Source organism: Phyllobates terribilis, unplaced genomic scaffold, assembly GCF_046119375.1.
Source record: "Phyllobates terribilis strain yellow unplaced genomic scaffold, ASM4611937v1 Scaffold_11__3_contigs__length_659146591, whole genome shotgun sequence".
Classification (NCBI taxonomy): Eukaryota; Metazoa; Chordata; class Amphibia; order Anura; family Dendrobatidae; genus Phyllobates; species Phyllobates terribilis.
This window is the reverse complement of record NW_027362771.1, coordinates 67,264,027-67,284,989: the sequence shown is the minus strand read 5'-3', so window position 1 is coordinate 67,284,989 and position 20,963 is coordinate 67,264,027. Positions and strand designations below refer to the sequence as shown.

General features: G+C 40.3%; 1 protein-coding gene across 3 annotated transcripts in view; it reads left to right on the top strand.

The window, feature by feature from the left end:
* Positions 1-20,963, top strand: part of PPP2R2B (protein phosphatase 2 regulatory subunit Bbeta) — a 476,270-nt gene that overhangs the window by 370,532 nt on the left and 84,775 nt on the right. For all 3 annotated transcript variants that reach the window (XM_073651284.1, XM_073651285.1, XM_073651286.1), the window contains 2 exons: positions 4,308-4,405; positions 14,193-14,358. In XM_073651284.1, coding sequence (XP_073507385.1) covers positions 4,308-4,405; positions 14,193-14,358 — 264 coding nt within the window. The remainder of the gene's footprint in view (positions 1-4,307; positions 4,406-14,192; positions 14,359-20,963) is intronic.

Genomic DNA, 20,963 nt, shown 5'->3' with positions numbered 1-20,963 from the left:
TTGTAGCTGCGATACTCTTCCCTGTTAGGCCATTTTTGTGCAGTGCAGTGATGGCTGCACGTGTTTCTTTAGAGATAACCATGGTTAACAGAAGAGAAACAATGATACCAAGAACCAGCCTCCTTTTAAAGTGTCCAGTGATGTCATTCTTACTTAATCATGACTGATTGATCGCCAGCCCTGTCCTAATCAACACCCACACCTGTGTTAATGGATCAATCACTAAAACGATGTTAGCTGCTCCTTTTAAGGCAGGACTGCTATGATGTTGAAATGTGTTTTGGGGGTTAAAGTTCATTTTCTGGGCAAATATTGACTTTGCAAGTACAGTAATTGCTTGTTAAGCTGATCACTCTTTGACATTCAGGAGTATATGCAAATTGCCATTACAAAAAATGAAGCAGTAAACTTTGGAAAAATTACTATTTGTCTCATTCTCAATACTTTTGGCCATGACTGTACTGTATGGATGACTGTGTGGAGCCCATTATTCTGTATGGAGGACTATGTGGGGCCCATTATACTGTATGGATGACTGTGTGGGGCCCATTATATTGTATACTGGTTGGCGCTAGACTTTGTCGAAGTTTTTCATTTTGGCCCTCTGTGTGTTTGAGTTCCACATCCCTGCTCTAAGGTCACCTCTGTGGCCACCGATTTAGTGCAACGGTGACATACCATGTAATACTTTTTATTTTTTAAAAAATAGTATTTGTTTAAAAAAAAAAAATAGGTAGCCAACAACTGCTTAATTTGCTTGATGCATTTGTATGCTGTTTTTACCCCTTTTCTGCAATCAAAGTGCCTTCGGTTAGTAGGCTTTTTAATGGGCATGTCCTCTAAACCTTGATTTCTTTCTCTCACCTTTCAGCCTCTATTTGTGGCAATCATGTAGCAATTGACAAGCTATGTCAGCTCTATTAAATGTGGAGGCCAGGCTTGGAATCGTTTCACCTACTACAAATGACTTCTCACCCAGTTGTAGCAATGTAAAGTGCCCAGGAAATCCGAGTTAATACAGCCCTTTCTACCGTCGTCAGCTCCATCCGTCTTCTCTGCTTGGCTACAGAGCATTGTTCCCATTTACAAATGGCAGTGAAGCTCCTCAAGATACTAATTGCCCAGGAGTTAACCTCTGACGTATATGAAGGAATAGTCTCAATTAGGCTAATCAAAAATAATTTGCCTATCCTTTTGACTGTGCTATTTAAGGAGTATAGTGACAGCTACTGCTGTGATTGCTTTTAGGAAGCAAGGGAAAAACACCTTTTGGCTCCCGTAAGCCTCTTACGATAAAGCTGTGTAAGCAGTAATGTGATTGAATTTGTTCAGTGTGATTGCAGTTTTGTAGTGCAGAACTAGCCATGGCTTTGTCATTTTTTTTTCCTTTTCCCTTGATGTTCTAGAATTCTTAACATTATCGCTTTTTCATGTTTAAATGGGTTGTCTAGTTTAGAAAATGTATTTTCAAATGCTCTATTAGTAAATTCCTACTTTGATGACGGTTCGGATTTGGTGATCCCCTTTAATTATTAGCCAAAGGGAAAAGCGGCTACAAAGTTCATTACTTGTTCTTGTTTCTTCATCACATCCGTGCTTTACATGAAAAATCGACTGATTTAAATTGGCAGTGTACACTACTTTATATTCCCTGCGATGGCACTGTATTGTATGCTTCCTGTCAGATTCCCAGATTATTGTGAGACCCTTTAAAGATAGGCAGGCCAAGGCCAATTTTACGCGAACGTATTCCGAGCACATTTCTGCACCTGACTGTAGATGTATTTAAAACTTGCTGCAAGATTTCCAGCTCTATATTAAAAAACTTGCTGGCAGATTCCCAAACAGATTTTTAATATGAGACCCTTTAACGAAATGCAAACTGAGGCCATACGAATATAATATGAGCACATTTCTGCACCTCTGACTGTAGATGTATTGAAAACCTGATGCCAGATTCCCAAATCTACATAAAAAAAAACTTGCTGCCAGATTCTCAAATAGTCTGTTAATATGAAACCCTTTAAAAAAGGGAAACAGCAATTTGATGCCAATTTTAGACTAATATGGGCACATTGATGCACCGGTTCCACTGCAGAAACAGCCTGAAAAACTGATCGTAAAACACTCAAACGAATAAACGTGCATTTGATTGTAAAAATGACTTAGTGTGCACATGTTCAGACTTTTGAGCGTATTTTTAAAATGTCAAGTTTCTAAAAACTGCAATCGGTTAAAAGTGACATGTCCATTCTCCTGTTTTTTTCCTTCCTTCTTTGAGCTTTCTCAAAGACTTATATTGTTAAGCACACAAGTCAATGATGAAACGCCTGAAGGTTTTTTTTTAGAGAGTTTTCCCATTGTTTTTGTTTAAAAAGACCATTAGTGGTTTATTCATTATTCATAATGGAGTGAAAAATCTACCACAAAATGTCAGTGACCAAGAAGTCACAAAAACCACGGGAAAACCCGCTGAAAAACTGCTTGTGGCTACAGCTATCAAAATAACACTCAGGAAACGACTGAAAAAATTATACAAAAAATACCAGTGTTTCCTGAAGGGTCTCCTGCTTGAAAAACTTAACTGGTTCGCCTGAGTTTAGAAGCTGTTGTGTGCACTTACCCTAGGGGTATGTATGTGCACACTGTCAGTTTTTGCAGTAGAAAAATCTGCTGAAAATACTATTGTGTTGGCAGAAAAAAAATGCAGCATAAAATGCATTAATTTTTTTAAACATGTTTTTGATGTGTTTTTGACTTGTTTTTTTCCATCCATAGGGAAGGGTGAAATATGCAGCAAAAACACTGAAAGAATTGACATGCTGCAGATTTAAATCTGCAAGTAAAAAATGATACTAGGAAATCCTTCAGGTTTTGTGACAAATCTACACAGGAAAAACCAAACAAAACCGCTGTGTGCGCACAGACCTTTTACAGATCTAAATTCAATTGCGGTCTGATCACCCAAACTAATTAATAAATCCTAGGTTTTAGTGATAATTCTATTGAGGCGGTCTTGTCAGGATTGTCCACGATCGTACTCTTGTGAGGGATTGTCATGAGCCAAATCTACCACCGTACAGGCCCAATTCAAGAGCGTTACCTTGTCCCCATAGATTTGAGAGTCCTCAATGGTTGTTACCTTTTAATAGCCAACTGAAAAGATGGTAACAAATTGCAAGCTTTCAAGACTATGCAGGTCTATTCTTCAGGCACAATATTATTCTCTTCATCCGGCATAATACTATGCCTGATGAAGAGTCCTGAGTAGTCTGGAAAGCTTGCAATTTGTTACCATCTTTTCAGTTAGCCGTTAAAAGGTAACAACTGAGGACTCTCCAATCTAAATATGTTTCTATCTACTGGCTAACACAGTACAATGATATATATTTTCCCTGTTTGGTATTTGTAATTATGTAAGTTGGTGAAGCTTTACGTGTTATCAGGTAAAGACATTTCCTTGTCATTTCCTTTTCTGGGTGACAAACCAAATTCACTGCCTCAGTGCTGACTTTGCATAGGACACGCTATGCCTAAATAAATCTATAAATGTTGACAACACTATTTTTTAGAATAGGAACCTATTGTGCAGTGTCCATGACATCAGGTTTTCATAACCTTTTAATAAAAAATTTCAGGCACCTTTGATGGCTGATTCAGCATGCTCTACGTAATGTCTGCTTGGCTGGGCTTGAGACTATGCATTCATGTGAAAATACCACTGGTCCCGTGGCTATTAACTGTTAAAAATGAGAAATCACAATATTTTTAATTTGCTAAACCTAAAAAGGTATGTAAGTGCTGCGGACTTCTCGAAGCGGAAAAGCCTCCGCAAAATCCACAGCAGATTTTGTAGTGCAAATGGTTTGCATTTATCGCTTATTTCAGGCTTTGATTATCCACGTCATAAATGTACACTGGTCAGTTTTACGCTGCGAATATTGCCTGCAGCGTGAGGTTTCTAAAAATCCCATTCATGGAGGTGCGGCTGTATTCATTCCTCTGTAATGTGAATATCCCCTACTAGGATGTGTAAAGGGAGTTGTCATCCGTGGATATTTTCCGTTGAGGTTAAATTTTTCTATGCTTTTTTTTTACATCGATTTTTCAGGTTACATTTCAGTTTTCCTGTATGGAAGCCCCACCACACTACAGCTTTACTCTGGGGTCTACGGTCACCATTCAGAATAGTCTAGCATGAGAAAAATGACCTTTTAATTTCATTTGACAGAAGATTTGACATGTGGAGGAGCAGAACCGTTCAGTCATCCAAAATAAAACTCCTTTTGTCTTTCTTTTTTTTCCAGCTGACATTATCTCGACAGTTGAATTCAACAGCACAGGAGAATTGCTGGCGACAGGAGACAAGGGGGGCCGCGTTGTAATATTTCAGCGTGAGCAGGAGGTAAGGGCTGCAGACCACAAAATTAATTTTATTTTATTCCCTCATTACAGGCTTCATGCTGCGTCCTAATTTTAATGTCTCACTCCTTGCCCAGGTTATCAATAACCAAACCACACATGACACATGAGCTCGGGCCATTGCCGGCTCCCCGCAGCTTGGGTGGCTCGTTTCAAATGGGTTTTTTATTCACTCTTGCTGTTCGTTGCTGAGCGCCAAAGATTTAAAGTGACAGCAGCTGTCTTTTTTTTTTATTTTTAAAATACTTTTTCTTTTATTCTAGATTATTTATAACGCCTCCTACGCAGAAATGGGCTCCAACTTTGCTTTCATATGTTAAATTCACAAAGGCCGTAGTCTAGGCCATCATTTTATTTTAGAAAGGATATTGGTGTAGTTGGACTTTTAAATGGGTTTTTAACCTATGTTGGCAGAGATGGTTTTCGATTTCAATGGAAATGTTACAGGCCCCATAACTAAATTGCCTTGCCGTTGTCTAAGCAAGTATCTAAAATTTGTCCATCAACCTGATCTATCTTCTAAGGGCACACTGCTTATAATAAAATGCAGATCATAAGCGCAAAAGAGCCCTTGAAGGATCGCAGCTGAACTTCTTGAAAATAAAGTTCTTTTTTTCCCCATCATTGCTATTTTCATCCTTTAAGTTTCCTCTAGTAAAGTCTATTTTTAAGAGACACCTATAATTAAATCCTATAAATTAGGCCATAAAGTATACAAACACACCAAGAAAAAATACTTTATATACGGACCAAACAGAGTATAAAAATATATTTTATTTGAACAGTTAATAAAATATAGCCATGAAATGACATGCAGATATATAGACAGGAAAGACCACAGATGAGGAAAAAATAGTAAAAAAAACAACAAAAAAACCAAACCTGGACACAAGGTATACAAAAATTATATATACATCATTTAATATAAACAGCAAGGTATATCCATGGGATCATTAAGGGCAGAAGAAAATGTGTAAGCGCAACATCAAATATCTGCTTTTTATACCAATAGTAGTCATTTAACAGCAGGTCATAAACCAATATACAAGACAATATGCATAATGTATACAAACAGGTTTTTATGTTTTAGCAGATTTTTCTTTACTAAAGAGGCTTTTATAAATGTGAATATGTCTCTATAACTGTTAAATAATCTTTCTAATATTACCAGTTAGATAAAATCTGTAGGGAAACAGAGTGCACCAAATCAAAAAGTAATAACTTTATAACAAGATACAGGAGGTCCAGGTAATGTGCTCACCTGAGCGAGTTGTGAAGGCACAACTGCAAAAAGCTCAATATCTGTTGTTGCTGCCCTATGGCTGGGGGGTGAACTCCACCAGGATGCTCGGGAAGAGGAAACAAATCACGATTTTAGGCTGCGCTACTGAAATAAAGATCCTTGATCCAACTAGGGGCAATCTGTGGAGCCGCACAGGGACCCGAGAGTTAAGGGGCCACTTCCAGCTACAAAGCAGACGTAATTGTGCATGATGATGAGCTATTGGGCTGCAAAGGGCCCATATACTGTTCTTACACAGGGGCCCTCTTCTGTCTGTGTCCACCAGTGGATCAAGCAATATACAGCTGCATCTCACTAAATTAGAATATCATCAAAAAGTTAATTTATTTCAGTTCTTCAATACAAAAAGTGAAACTCATATATTATATAGAGTCATTACACACAGAGTGATCTATTTCAAGTGTTTATTTCTGTTAATGTTGATGATTATAGCTTACAGACAATGAAAACACAAAAGTCATTATCTCAGTAAATTAGAATACTTTATAAACAACAGCTTGAAAAATGTTTTTAAAATCCGAAATGTTGGCCCACTGAAATGTATGTTCAGTAAATGCACTCAATACTTGGTTGGGGCTCCTTTTGCATCAATTACTGCATCAATGCGGCGTGGCATGGAGGCGATCAGCCTGTGGCACTGCTGAGGTGTTATGGAAGCCCAGGTTGCTTTGATAGCAGCCTTCAGCTCGTCTGCATTGTTGGGTCTGGTGTCTCTCATCTTCCTCTTGACAATACTCCATAGATTCTCTATGGGGTTATGGTCAGGTGAGTTTGCTGGCCAATCAATCACCGAGATACTGTTGTTTTTAAACCAGGTATTTGTATTTTTGGCCGTGTGGACAGGTGCCAAGTCCAGCTGGAGAATGAAATTTCCATCTCCAAAAAGCTTGTCGGCAGAGGGAAGCATGAAGTGCTCTAAAATTTCCTGGTAGACGGCTGTGCTGACTTTGGTCTGGAAAAAACACAGTGGACCTACACCAGCAGATGACATGGCTCCCCAAACCATCACTGATTGTGGAAACTTCACACTAGACCTCAAGCAGCTTGGATTGTGGCCTCTCCACTCTTCCTCCAGACTCTGGGACCTTGATTACTAAATGAAAATTCAAACTCTGGGACCTTGTAGAGTCTGTCAATGACTGCCTTCTGGACATCTGCCAAGTCAGCAGTCTTCCCCATGATTGTGGAGCCTACTGAAACAGACTAAGGGACCTTTTTAAACCCTTAGGAAGCCTTTGCAGGTTACACTCGAAATAGATCACTCTGTAATGACTCTATATAATGAGTTTCACTTTTTGTATTGAAGAACTGAAATAAATGAACTTTTTGATGATTTTCTAATTTAGTGAGAAGCACGTGTACATAAGCGGATTTTACTTCACGACGCATTTCGACACCAGACTGTTGCAAGCTCTTTTTAATACTTCAAATTCACAGCCAGTTCAGTTAGTGGTTAATTTCCAGCTTACAGCTGGTGAAATACTAATGTATAGTTACAGAAATACATACAGTAAACCTGTAATTAAAGTTTTATTTGTATTTTTAGGTCTATTTTAATTTGCAAATCTAAATGGCTCCTTTTGTAACTGATTAATTAGCATTGTACAAAAACAACCAAAAAAATACGTGTCTGACAGTGTAGTTTCCCCTGTAATTTTGCAGTTGTTTATTAGCTGCCTTAATTAGAGTAACCAAGTAACATTACAAATAATTAAGCTGAAGTGAAAATAGCATAAGTATACAGTTTCCTGTATTATAATGTAGTATTTATTGAAAAGTTGCTTCATTGCACCCCCTTTTATATACAGTCAAAAGTTTTTACTCTCATTCTTGCAGTGATTTTCATTCTTCTTATTGGAATTTGCACATTGCTTTTTGTCTGCCTTCAGTCTGAATCTACAAAGGTATACATATGGAAACAAGAAGTAAGAAACCTGTCTGATACAAACCAGAATTTGAGTGAACCTGTGAGCAGAATTTTGCTTAGTAAACTACAGGCAGTGTCATGTTGGGGCTGCTGCACTGATTGATATGATACCTGAGGTGAAGAAATCCATCTTGTGGTTCTTGTGTAATCAGTGATTACAGTTGTGAGTTAATGATATGCCCGTGCTTCCGGGTGGGACCATAGACAGGTCTTATCCTGGTGCTCTAGGCCAGATCAGCAAGAAAAGACCTACCCACAGGCCCACACCGAAGCACAAGTATGTTCCTCATCGTAGAGACAGACACAGAGAAAGAGAGACAGGTGAGGGCCTGTGGGCAGGTCTTATCTTGCTGATCTGGCCTAGAGCACCAAGGAAAGACCCTGCATACAGTCCCACCCGGGAGCACGGGCATATCATTAACTCACAACTGTAATCACTGATTACACAAGAACCACAAGACGGACTTCTTCACCTCAGGTATCATATTAATCAGTGCATCAGCCCCAACATGACACTGCCTGTAGTTTACTTAGAAAAATCCTGCTGATGGGTTCGCTTTAAACCTTAGATTCCTCGATGTACCTCACTTTTACTTTGACAGCTATACATAACTACTCTCTGCATTGTCTCAAGCAGCTTTATCAAGTGGTCACTTGGAATGGCTTTCAGTGAACAGGTATGCCCCCTGAAGAATTATCGGCCTTAAGAAAGATTTTGTGACTATTAGTTGTGATTTGCAGAGGCAGCATTGGTACACCGTTCCATACACTGCTGTGCCCTAGTCCACAACTGTTCAAAGTCAGATTATGGCAAAAAAATAATCAACTTGGTAAAGAAAATCAACAGTCCATCATTATTCTAAGACATGAAGGTCAGCCAGTCTGGAAAAGTGCTAGAACCTTGAAAGTGTCCTCAAGTACAGTCATGAAAAATCACCATCAATTACTGTGATTAAACTGGCTTTCATGAGATTGCCCCAGGAAAGGACAACGAAGAAATTACTTCTCCTGTAGAAGATAAGTTCATCAGAGTTACCAGGATCAGAAAATGCTAATTGACAGCATCTCAGAAATGATTCCAGAGAAGACTGTAGCAATTCGACTATAAATCCCGCTTCTTGCAAAGTAGCCACTACTGAGGACCCCATGAAGAGACTTGGTTGGACAAGCAAAATAAGGACTGAATATTAGATCAGTGGAAATCTGTAATCTGATGAGCCAGATTTTAGATTTGTTACTTTCTTGCTGATATATTTGTAGTGCCCACCATAAAGCATGGAGGGGAAGGGTTTGATAGTGTAGAAGTGCTTTGGTGGTGACACGGCTTGTGATTTATTCTAAATTCAAGGCACAGTTACCCAGCATGGCTACCACAGCATTCTGCCATGACATGCCATCCCTTCTGTTTTGCACTTAATGAACAAAGACTCAAAACACATCTCCAGGCCTTGTAAGGTCTATGTGACCAAGGAGTGGGATGAAGAGCTGCATTAGACGACATGGTATGCACAATCACCCGACCTCAACCCATTTGAGGTGGTTTGGGATGAATTGGACCATACAGTGAAGGCAGAACAGCCAAGTACTCGATACTTCTGGGGACTCCATTAAGACTGTTGAAGAGCCATTCCATATGACTACCATGCTTGAGAGCATGCCAAGGATGTGTAAATCATTCATCAGAGTAAAAGAAGAGTACTTTGAGAAATCTAAATATTATCTTTAGTTTCACACACATATTGAAACGAACAGTATAGACATATGTTCCTTTGTGGTATAGTTGCCTTCAGTCTCAATCTACACATTCAATAAAAACAAGGGAAACCATTGCATGAACAGGCTTGTCAATATCAATACGCTTGACTGATCTACACAGAAAAAAACTTTTTTTTTTTCCATAATTTACAGTCCTACTTTAAAGACTAATACATCAAGGAGAGAATACCTATCTATTTACCAAATCTGACGGCACATCTCCTTTCATGGCTAGCAATGCCGATCTATAAATGGTGCCTAGCGGTGGCCAACATTATGGAAACAGCTATAGACATAAATGGAAGTTACCAAAGCCATGTAGCTTACTGTGCTTGCCATTTCCTTAACTTCCATTCACTTCTATGGGAGTTACAGAATTACAATGTTTTGCAACACAGACTAGTATTTCCTTCTCTGCCACTAATGATTGAGATGAGGATGCCACTTTCAAAATGTAAATAAAGTCTAGATGTAAGTTTGCCCATGAACAGAACTATGGTAACCAGAATTGAAACCGAACAGTGCTGACTGCTTTAAGAACTGGTAAACAGTCTAAAATCACCAGTTAAAAAAGTCACTACTCTAAAGGTGACCAGTCTCAGAGCCTGTTTGTTTCACAGTTTTTGGTTCCTTTTGAAAATGCAGGAACCATGTTGTAGAGCAGGGGGAGCAGAGTAGTTGTGTGAGAAAAGATTCAGTACAACTTTTGTCATTTAATCCTCTACTCTTTCTGGGATTCTCGGTCCAGTGGGCTTTCAGTGACTTTCTATAAGTGTGCATACAGAGGTAGCGAATTGGACCGCTGTTTTGCCAAGTTTTTAACACTCTGGTTCGAATACGGCTTTAAAGAAGGCAACCCTTTGTGACAGAACGTAATTTTATTTATAGTCGTTAATTTAAAGATAAAATACACAATTAAAGGAATAGTATGATATGATATTGCGTACACTTTTGTATATGTGAACATACAAAGGTTAACTACACATACTCACCTCATCACCAGGGAGCTTTTAACACTAGAACTACTGATGGAGTCATTTTGACTCCTTTCGTTTTTTATTTCTCTTCTGTGACTACATTTTTCAGAATTCCGGCTTGAAACTCTGTGACTTTTCCTCAAATATGATGTGAAAAAAGATTTTGTGAGAATAAATAATTTTGGTGAAAAATTTGCGCGTTTTTTTCAAAATTTACCAAGAACTACTGAAGGGAGTCATTTTGACTCCCTACTATATTTTGAGGTCCTTTTGTCACTAAATGTTGCTATAAAGTTTTGTGCATAATTTTTTCACTCTGTCTTATTTACCCTGATGTTTATATAGATGTAGTTCAATTTACATGTCAACTTTTCACATTTTCCTTGTGTTTTACCTGCTTGTATTACTGTGTAATGCTGAACAAACTCTATCTGATGAGGAGCTAGATGCATTCATTGCGATATTCTATGCTCGTGGAATATCTGGCACGAACCGTCACTCGATTAGCAGTATTTGGTGTAATGACTGGGGAATACCGTTTTGCAAAGCGACAATGTCTAGGGACCGCTTTGTTGAAATTATGAGGTTTCTCAGATTTGATGAGAAATCTACTCGATCGGAGAGACTGCAAACGGACAAGTTTGCTCTATTTTCTACTGTGTGGGACAGGTTTATTGAAAATTGTATTGCGTGTTACAAACCTGGCCCATACATAACGGTGGATGAGCAACTTTTCCCAAGCAAAACTAGGTGTCCATTCACGCAGTACATGCCTTCCAAACCAGATAAATATGGCCACAAATATTGGCTAGCTGTTGATAAGAGGAGCAAATATCTGGCAAATGGCTTCCCTTATCTAGGCAAAGATGACACACGCCATGCTGAGGACCGTTTAGCTGACCATGTGGTAATGAAGTTATTGGACCCGTTTTTGAAAAAAGGTCGCAATGTTACAACCGATAATTATTTTACTTCAGTAAAATTAGCTAAACAGCTAAAAAGCAAAGGAACAACCATCGTGGGAACACTGAACAAGATAAGGCAAGAAGTGCCTAAAGAAATAAAATCCATGAAAGAGGAATTGTACAACACTAAAGTGTTTAGAAATGAAGACAATTTTACACTTACAGTATATCAAGGAAAGCCCAACAAAAATGTTGTCATTTTGAGTTCCGTCCATCCAGATGTTGTTGTTGCGTCTGATTCCACTAAAAAAACTCCAGAAACGGTAAAGTTTTACAATGAAACAAAATATGGAGTAGATGTAGTGGATCAGATGGCACGAAAATATACCACACGAACATGCACAAGGAGATGGCCTGTTCATGCATTTGAAAATGCCTTAGACTTTGCGGGTATAAATGCATGGATAATATTCAAGGAGATTACCCACCAAAAAATGTCACGCAAGGCATTTTTGCAAACGCTTGTGAGAGAGTTGAGTGGTCCTTATGTCACAGATAGGGAAAAGGGTTCCACGTCCCAAGTTTCTACATGCTCAGAAGTGATGGTTCAAACAAAATTTTGCCAGATCAAAGAAAAGTGCAAGAAAAATAGATCTGTCGGAAATTGTAAGACTTGTGGTAAGTCTTTGTGTGGGCAATGTACTGCCATAAATCAAAGGCAATGCCTAAAATGCGAAACACCAAATGTTTAGAAGGTGAATTCTGCGCCATATTTTCATTTTTATGCTCCTCCACCTACATTTTCTCTGCTTTTTGTTCTTCAGTTGTTGTTTATATGTGTGCACTTGAATAAAAAAAAATGTTTGAAAAACGTCTATTATAATTATTGTTATTTTCTGTAGAAAAATAAGAAAAGCAGAAAAAAAACAATCAAAAGCATTACTGTTGGATCTCACAATAATAATACATTACAAAAAATATAATTATTAATAAATAACCACAAATGAAACTCTAAAAATAAACGAAAACAAGCAAGGAGTCAAAATCACCATGACAAAGAGACCCTGGAATTATCACAACACTGTGTGGGCATACCACTTCTGCAGTATTAAATACAACACTGTACACAACAGTACAGGTACAAGGCTTCTGTCTCAGTAATATTTCTCTGGCCTTATATAGTGAATTTACACTAGTAAGTCTGACCTTTCCCTTACAGTGGCCAACTGTCGGGAAAAGATAAATCCGAGGTACAAGGCTCTCACACAAACAATGGGGGCAATAAACGCACACAGTTCAAAAGCTCTCAGTGGTTACATAAGTAAGATGAACACAAAGGTTAAGTATATCTCCCTGTTTTACAATAACAAACAATAAACAGAAGACTATTTGACAGTTGAATCTTTCAGACAATGTGAATTAGCAGTTCTCAAGATTTTGTTACTATTAACATTGTCTTGTGTCTAAACATCGAGTAAAGCTTTTAACAGAATGAGCCTTATACAGAATGCATTCAAACCAGCACTGGTCTGGTTAGATATTCACAGATAGATATTTCAATATGGACTCAAAATATCCATATCCATTTTTATATTTACACTACAACCGCCCACTGGACCGAGAATCCAAGAAAAAAGCAGAGGTTTTAAGGGAACCGGTCAGGTCCCCCATGCCCTCAAGTCCAGCAGCATTCACCTGTGTATGATTAAACTCCCTGCTTAACCAGCCCTGTAGAACGTAATTCAGTTAAATGCTTTAAAAATAGCATTTATAATTTTCCCGTTTCCTATGCTAATGAGGGCTTTAATGGGGCACAGTTCCCCAGACTAGTCAGCCCTCTTTTCATGTTATCATGCCCCTGTGGGAATAACATAATTTGCACGAGCCGGTCTTATCGCCAGCTCATGTAAATCTAGCACATGCGTGCCGCTCATTTCGACAGCGTCAATGCGTCTCTGAAGCCCTGTGTGCGCTTCCCGGGCGCACGGACCCGGCTTCAGAGGTGTACTGCGCATGACCGAAAGCCATCTTCTGAACTTCCGGTCAAACGCAGTGCGTCTCTGAATCCAGGTCTGCTCAGCTCCCCCTACTCTTTTTAACATGGTGCCTGCATGTTCTATCGCATTTTCATGGTAACAGGTTCCCTTTAAGTCATGCCAACATATACATGTCATGGCATATATGTTTGACGGATGCCTGTGATGTATAGGGTGGCATTCATGACCCATATACTTAAAAGTATACTTTTTTTTTTTTAACAGACTTGTATTTGTACTTGGACTGCTATTTCTTTGTTCAGAGCCATTACATTATTACATATCCAGACCTTGGCCACCATTGGCATTAGAGCTCCTTCAACTAAGTAAAGTATGTACAGTGTGTCTAGAGCTCTATTGCCGTTCACGTTAAACGTAGGCCAAAACGATGGCCTTATGTATGATTCAGAGTTCATTTATAACCATTACACTCAACTTTTTAATCTGTTTAAATAAAAAAAAAGTTTAGGTGAACAGGGTCTATTGGGCCCCTTAAACTATATATAATTATCGGCTGACCGCTATCTCTCCCGGCTCCACAGTGCCCACAGGTGTTCACTCAGCCAAGCGCTCCTGTGGTTTCTGCAAGAGAGCTGCTACCGGAGTCCTCCTATGGCGGCCTATCTCACGGAGAACAATGCGATCTCCAGTCTGAAATCGGACATGCTGGATCTATAGCTCCACATCACGTGTCTCGGGAAATTGAGGCCCCCATACACATTAGACTATTGGCCAGCGTTGGTCTAATCTGAGTGGTCTCCCTAACATAAATATATAATAAAGATTTTAAGTAAACCTCCACAGTTATCATTTCATCTTGCCTGAATAACCATTTCTAAAAAAGAAACCTGTTCTCTTCTATAACAGAGCAAGAACCAACCTCACAGAAGAGGCGAGTATAATGTTTACAGCACTTTCCAGAGCCACGAGCCAGAATTCGATTACTTGAAAAGTTTAGAGATAGAAGAGAAAATAAACAAGATAAGATGGCTTCCTCAGCAGAATGCTGCTTATTTTCTACTATCTACTAATGGTAAGTGCGAGTGCATGTCTACACGCTTCATCCCTGATTGACCTTGTCCTTTTCCTGAGTTAAATGAATCCAGTCCAGATCTTATACTAATAAAATTAAAGTGGTTTTCCGAGACTTTGATACTTACGGCATCTGTTTGGTCGCATTCCTTTGTATTACATGGAGCTAGTATTTGGTGCTCAAAGCTTTCCCTGGGTCCATACTTCTTAGGGTTGTAGTTGGTCTAAATGTGGTTTAAAAACCATTTTTAGTAAAATAACTCATTTGGAAAACTGAAGGATTTATTCCATGGTTACTGACAGGGCTGTGGAGTTGGTAAGCCAAACCTGCGACTCCGACTCCTCAATTTCCCTTACACCGACTCCGACTCCCACATATATTGCTTATATTTAAGTGAAAAATTTATTGTTGTACAATGTGAACATCAGACATTTAATCATTTTTATGATACAATAATCAAAGATATTTAGATAGAATATAATGATGGATAGCTGGAGGGATAGATGAATGGATAGATAGAGGGATGAAGGGATAGAGTGTGATAGACAGATGACAGCTACAGACAGCAAATAGTACATTGCACACATCGCACATATAGTTCACACACATTGTACAGAGAGCACATAATAATCACCTACAATATTAGCATTAGTTACCTTCCTGTGACAGAGATGAGCAGTAGTACTTTCACTTTCTCCAGCTCGGGGCCCAGGAATCGGATCCTGTGCAGGGCAGGCACTCCTCCCCCTCCTCTCTCTGGTGAAGACAGCAGAAGACAGGACAGAGGAGGGGAGATTGCCCCCTGCAGTCTGGAGCCAGTGCAGGGCGGGAGCATTGCAGCATGCAAGTGAATTTTGATATGTGCGTGCCCCTGCTTCTAGGGTGGGGGGGGGCGCTGCCCCTCGCTGGCTACAGCCATGATTCACACACACTGTTTTTGCGGATCCTTTTTTTGCAGTAAAATGCAGTGTCTCTGGTCATCCCAGCAAAGTCAATAGGTTTCAAGATATGACATTCAGACACATCGTTTTGTGAGGATCCGTTTTTGGGCTCAATAACGGATCCTCACAAAGAATGAGCATGTCAGTTTGTTCGGCGTTTTTCTAATCTGCTTTTGCTATTGAAAACATTATCTCTGAGCTCAAAAACCTTTCAGGTGATGCGGTTTTTTAAAAAGCTGATCTGCTTTTGCAGCTGAAAACGTATCCTCAAAAAACGCAGCAAAAACGCGGTGTGTGAATGTAGCCATAGAACAGCCATTTATAGGACATTTCATAACTTTCCCAAATTCCTATGAAAAAATATTCCCCACAAACTGCATTGATCTACTGCACCCAATTTATTATATATTTTAGGAGTCAGTCGGTCCATTTTATACCGACTCCGACTCCACCAAAATGAGCACAGACTCCGACTCTGACTCCACGACTCCGACTCCACAGCCCTGGTTACTGATTGGGCCACACCGTACTATTATAAGAACAAAAGATACAGCAGCACTCTGTAAGCACCAAGATGTATGCAAACATTGATGTATGCAAACATACATCTTAGTGCTTAGAGTGCTGCTATGTTCTTTTGTTTGTATATTATGCGGTCATGGCAGCTTGCACCTGTTCACACTTGCTTTAGTCCGTTCAGAGGTGTTGATAAGTTTTTGATTTTTGTACTTTTTTTTATATGTATCTACATAATGCTTTGGATCTGTCAAAGTTGCTAATTCATATGGCACTGCCATATAAAGTATAGAAGTAACCTACTTTTATTGTAGTACAGATAACACTCCTTTCCTTCACAACTAGTCTAGAGCAAGGGGATTTTTGATCGCTTTTTCTAAGGTGCTTTATATTGCATTATGAAGTGATGACATCAGCTCCAAGAATGGTATTTAAGGGGAACTGTTCTGTTGGCTCCGACCATGCCTTACCTCTGCACATTCTAGTTTAAAGGGATTCGGACAGCTGATATACAGTCATGGCCGAAAGTGGTGGCAAGCTTGAAATTGTTCCAGAAAATTAAGTACCGTATTTTTCAGACCATAAGACGCACTTTTCTCCCCCCAAATTTAGGAAGAAAATGGGGAGGTGTGTCTTATGGTCCGAATGTAGCTTACCAGGGCGTTGCGGTGGTGGTGGAGCTGGATGGTAGGAAGCCGGGTCCTCCCTCAGTAATCCGATAGTGGCAGAAGCGGTGAGATGCTGCGGGGCCGGTGTCAGCGGTCAGGCAGAGCTGAGTGCATACCTTTTTCGGTGGCTGCAGACATCTTCCTGAAGCTGTGATCTGCAGGGAAATGGCCGCCCGAACCGGTGCATTCGCAGACTGGGATCTCTCAACCATCTTCCTAAAGCCATGGGCCTCAAGGAAATGGCCTCCGAGATCCCATCTCTTCTGCCTCTGACTGGTTCTTGTAGGAGACTTCCTGCGATCCCAGTCGACCACCACCGGAACCTCCCGCTGCTGGGGCACTGCTTTCTCCCACCGAGCACCTGCAGCATTGCTCCACTTCTGCCACCACTGGCTTCTTGATGCCTCCTGTGACCCCCGCTCCACTGCCTCCCAGGTAAGATACCTATTCGGACTATAAGACGGACCCCCATCTTAATTTTTTTTTTTTTTTTGTTCTTATATGCCACCCCAAAATTTGGGGTGTGTCTACTGCGTTTCTCCCAGAAAATTATTGCAATTACCCATTTTTTGTTATACACCTATTTATTCCCTTTTGTGTGTATTGGAACAACACAAAAAAGCAGAGAAAAAAAAGGCAAATTGGATATAATTTCACACACAACCCAAAAAATATGCTGGACAAAATTGTTGGCACCTTTCCAAAAATTTGGGTAAACAACGTTGTTTCAAGCATGTGATGCTCGTTCAAACTCACCTGTGGCAAGTAACAGGTGTGGGCAATATGAAAATCACACCTAAAACAAGATAAAAAAGGGGAGAAGTTGACTCAATCATACATTGTGTTCTGTGTGTGCAACACTAAGCATGGAGAATAGAAAGGGGAGAAGAGAACTGTCTGAGGACTTGAGAACCAAAATTGTTGAACAATATCAACAATCTCAAGGTTACGACTCCATCTCCAGAGATCTTGATGTTCCTTTGTCCATGGTGCGCAACATAATCAAGAAGTTTACAACCCATGGCACTGTAGCTAATCTCCCTGGACGTGGACGGCAGGGAAAAATTGATGAAAGGTTGCAATGCAGGATAGTCCGGATGGTGGATAAGCAGCCCCAATCAAGTTCCAAAGAAATTCAAGCTGCCCTGCAAGTTCAGGGTGCATCAGTGTCAGCAGAAAACTATCTGTCAACATTTGAATGAAACGCTATGGCAGGAGACCCAGGAGGACTCCACTGCTGACAGACATAAAAAGCTAGACTGCAGTTTGCCAAATCCTTCTTGGAAAGCGTCTTGTGGACAGATGAGACCAAGATAGAAATTTTTGTTAAAGCACATTATTCTACTGTGTACCAAAAATGGAATGAGGCCTTCAAAGAAAAGAAGCTTCTCACAATGTGGAAGTTTCTACACCCAGAGTCCCTATGACATGGCAAATATATTTTTAAAGTATAGTTATATTTGACATGGCTTTTTAGAATTACAGTTTAACCATTGTACTGATATTCTACTAGCTTACCTTTTTCTGCATTTTTAATGCTGTTAATCAAGTGGGAACATTAAGTTGTTAAATTTAAAGGGTTTAAGTAACTGTGTGTAATTCATTGACAGAATCTACTTCCCAGCTGCTGATCAGCACTGCAAGCAAGGTACAGGCATTGCTTACATCTGCCAGGCTTCTTCTAACGCAATTCTTAGAGGCTGTAAGATTCATTTGCAGTATGCCGACTGCAACACGCAGTGGCTTTATACTGTTGAGTGATGCTGCCAATGGGATGACATATTTTTAGACCATCTTAATTGATGGTTCCACATCAGGTATTCACTTCAAAGGGTTTTTCAGAATTTATGATTAGCAACTCTGTCACTATACAATGGACACAGGTGTATTTTGGATGGATTATACACAGCTCAACACCTGAGCTTTGCAGCAGAGAAAACTATAACTATCATAACTTCTGCACTCAGTACACAAAGTGATACATCACTGGAATCCGGGCCTCTGTCCAAGCACAACTGCTACTAAAAGTAAGGTTCTGGGCCTGGTAATTAATATAGGGCTGCAGCACTTGCAGAAGCATCCTGGTCCCTTTATTGTTGAAACGCAGTCCCCGAGGTGTCTAAAAATGATGGCCTAGACTACGGATGGAATATGAATATTAAAGAACTGAAAAACCTCTTTATTGGTGTTTTCTTAGATTATGAAAATATGTCCAACAATCTGAAAACGTAGCAGCAGAATCTATACTTGCCTATACAACCCCCGCCATATCAGCCTCACTCAAAAAAAACAAAACAGCTTAAAGGGAATGTGTCACCCTCCCCCTGGGGAATATCAGACCTCTACCATGGCCATACAGGCTATAGAAAAGTAAATCTCTACATACCTGTATGGCCCATAGTAGAGGTTTGATTGCAGAGAAAAGCGCTTTAATCAATTCCTTTCTCCACAGGCTTGGCGTCCAAGCAATCCCCACCTATGTGCTTATTATTCCCCTAAATACCCACCTTCCTTCTTAATTATCATATCTCCCCCCCCCCCCCCCCCCCCTCCGGGCACTTTCCAGGGCCCTGTGACATGCACTGTAACATTCCCTGTGCTCCCTGACTTCCGGGCATGCGTATAGCACCGCTCACATAGAGCGCGCTTTGCTTCATCCTGGCTCTGTTTGCCTGTGCACTGCGCCTAAGGTTTCTATTGTGCAGGTGCCGGGAGAGTCAGTGACCCCTCCCGGCGCCTACGCAATAGAAACCTGCGGCGCAGAGTGCAGGCAGACTGGGCCAGGATGAAGCAAAGCGCGCTCTATGTATGCCCGGAAGTCAGGGAGCACAGGGAATGTCACAGTGCACATCACAGGGCCCTGTGACGTGCAGGGGAGGGGGGGATATGATAATTAAGCAAAGAGGCGGGGATTTAGGGGAATAGTAAGCACATAGGCAGGGATTGCTTGGCGTCCCCCAAACACCAAGCCTGTATAAGAAAAAATGATTAAAGTTCTTTTCTCTGCAATCAAACCTCTGCTATGGGCCATACAGGTATGTATACATTTACTTTTCTATACCGATGTATGGCCATATTAGAAGTCTTGATATCGCCCAGGGGAGTGACAGATTCCCTTTAAAGAAAAGAGTATTGAGAGTTGATGGGGAGGGGGATGTTATCCTCTGGTCATTATGGAAAAATGTAGTAATTGTTTACTATTTAACATCATGGTCAGATCTCTTCTTTCTCTGAACCATATGCTTGTGTATGAATATTGTGATGAAGAAATTCTAACCTTTCAAGTGGCTAAGTTAGCAGGTAGTCAATTGATCATTTTAATACAATTTGTAGGCGCCTTAAATATGTTCAGAGGGGGAAAACACATTGTGAGCGAATAAAGATTAATTACATGGTGTAATGTTTTGTTAATTGAGTTTTAAAATAGTTTTTGATTAACAAGGATATTATCTCCACAATCGGGATGACATTTTCAGCACCAGCAGGAAATTAGAATGATTCTTTTTTTAAATGTACCATGTGATTGCATTTGTGCCAACTCTGAAAATGGGATGTGTTCAGCCAAGTGGCCAGGAGACAAATGAATGGAAGATGGAAAGGATCTTACATGTAGATAAAAAGCCGTTTTGTATTTAGTGATTTTGGCCAATCTGAATATTTCCTACTCTCCCAGTGAATACAAGAATAGAACATGCATGGCAGTGTTTGGTTGCATATTAATGAACAGCAACACTTACTTTTTTTTTTGCATGTAGGTATTGTAAAATATCTTAAAGCACCACTCCAGCATTTTATTTTTCACCGCTGGAGTGCTGCTTAAATGTAAGGCCCGTGCCCCTTGTCATATACTCGCCCTCTGACGTCTCCACTGTTTTTCTGCGCCAGTCCGGTTTCTTCGCAGCGCCGTCTTGTAAGCGCAGCTTCTGACTGGCCGGAAGTCAGAAGCTACGGCACAAGCTCTCAATGCAAATCTATGAGAGGCTGTCACACAAGGTGAGGGAAAGACTAAGTGCACAACAACTACTAGTACTTCAAGCCTGGACAGAGGAAAATAGAGCCATCACCGGCGACTCTCTGGAGAGGCTGACACACCCTTGCTGGATGTTTAAATACCTTCAATTAGCAGCAGAAGGTGGAGGTCACTGCTAGGGCCTGGAAGGAGAAGGATATCACTACACTACAGAGATGAAAAGATCAAGAAGGTGCCTGCAGAGCTAAGCGCAATGACCTTCTATGGCTGGATCCAGAACGACTGTTCGTCACATCTGACACACCCATGACATAAGCAGAAGGAGGTTCTCATAGACTTTCATTGATTAGTGACCTCCGGTTCACTCCATGAAATACTGGAACATCCAGCAGGTTACAAACTGCAGAAGACCGATGGGAGTAGTGCTGATAACAGATGAAAACGCCGCAGGTGACAGAAGACTTGGATTTTAAGCACCCCTCCAGCAGGGAAATTAGAAAAGAAATTAAA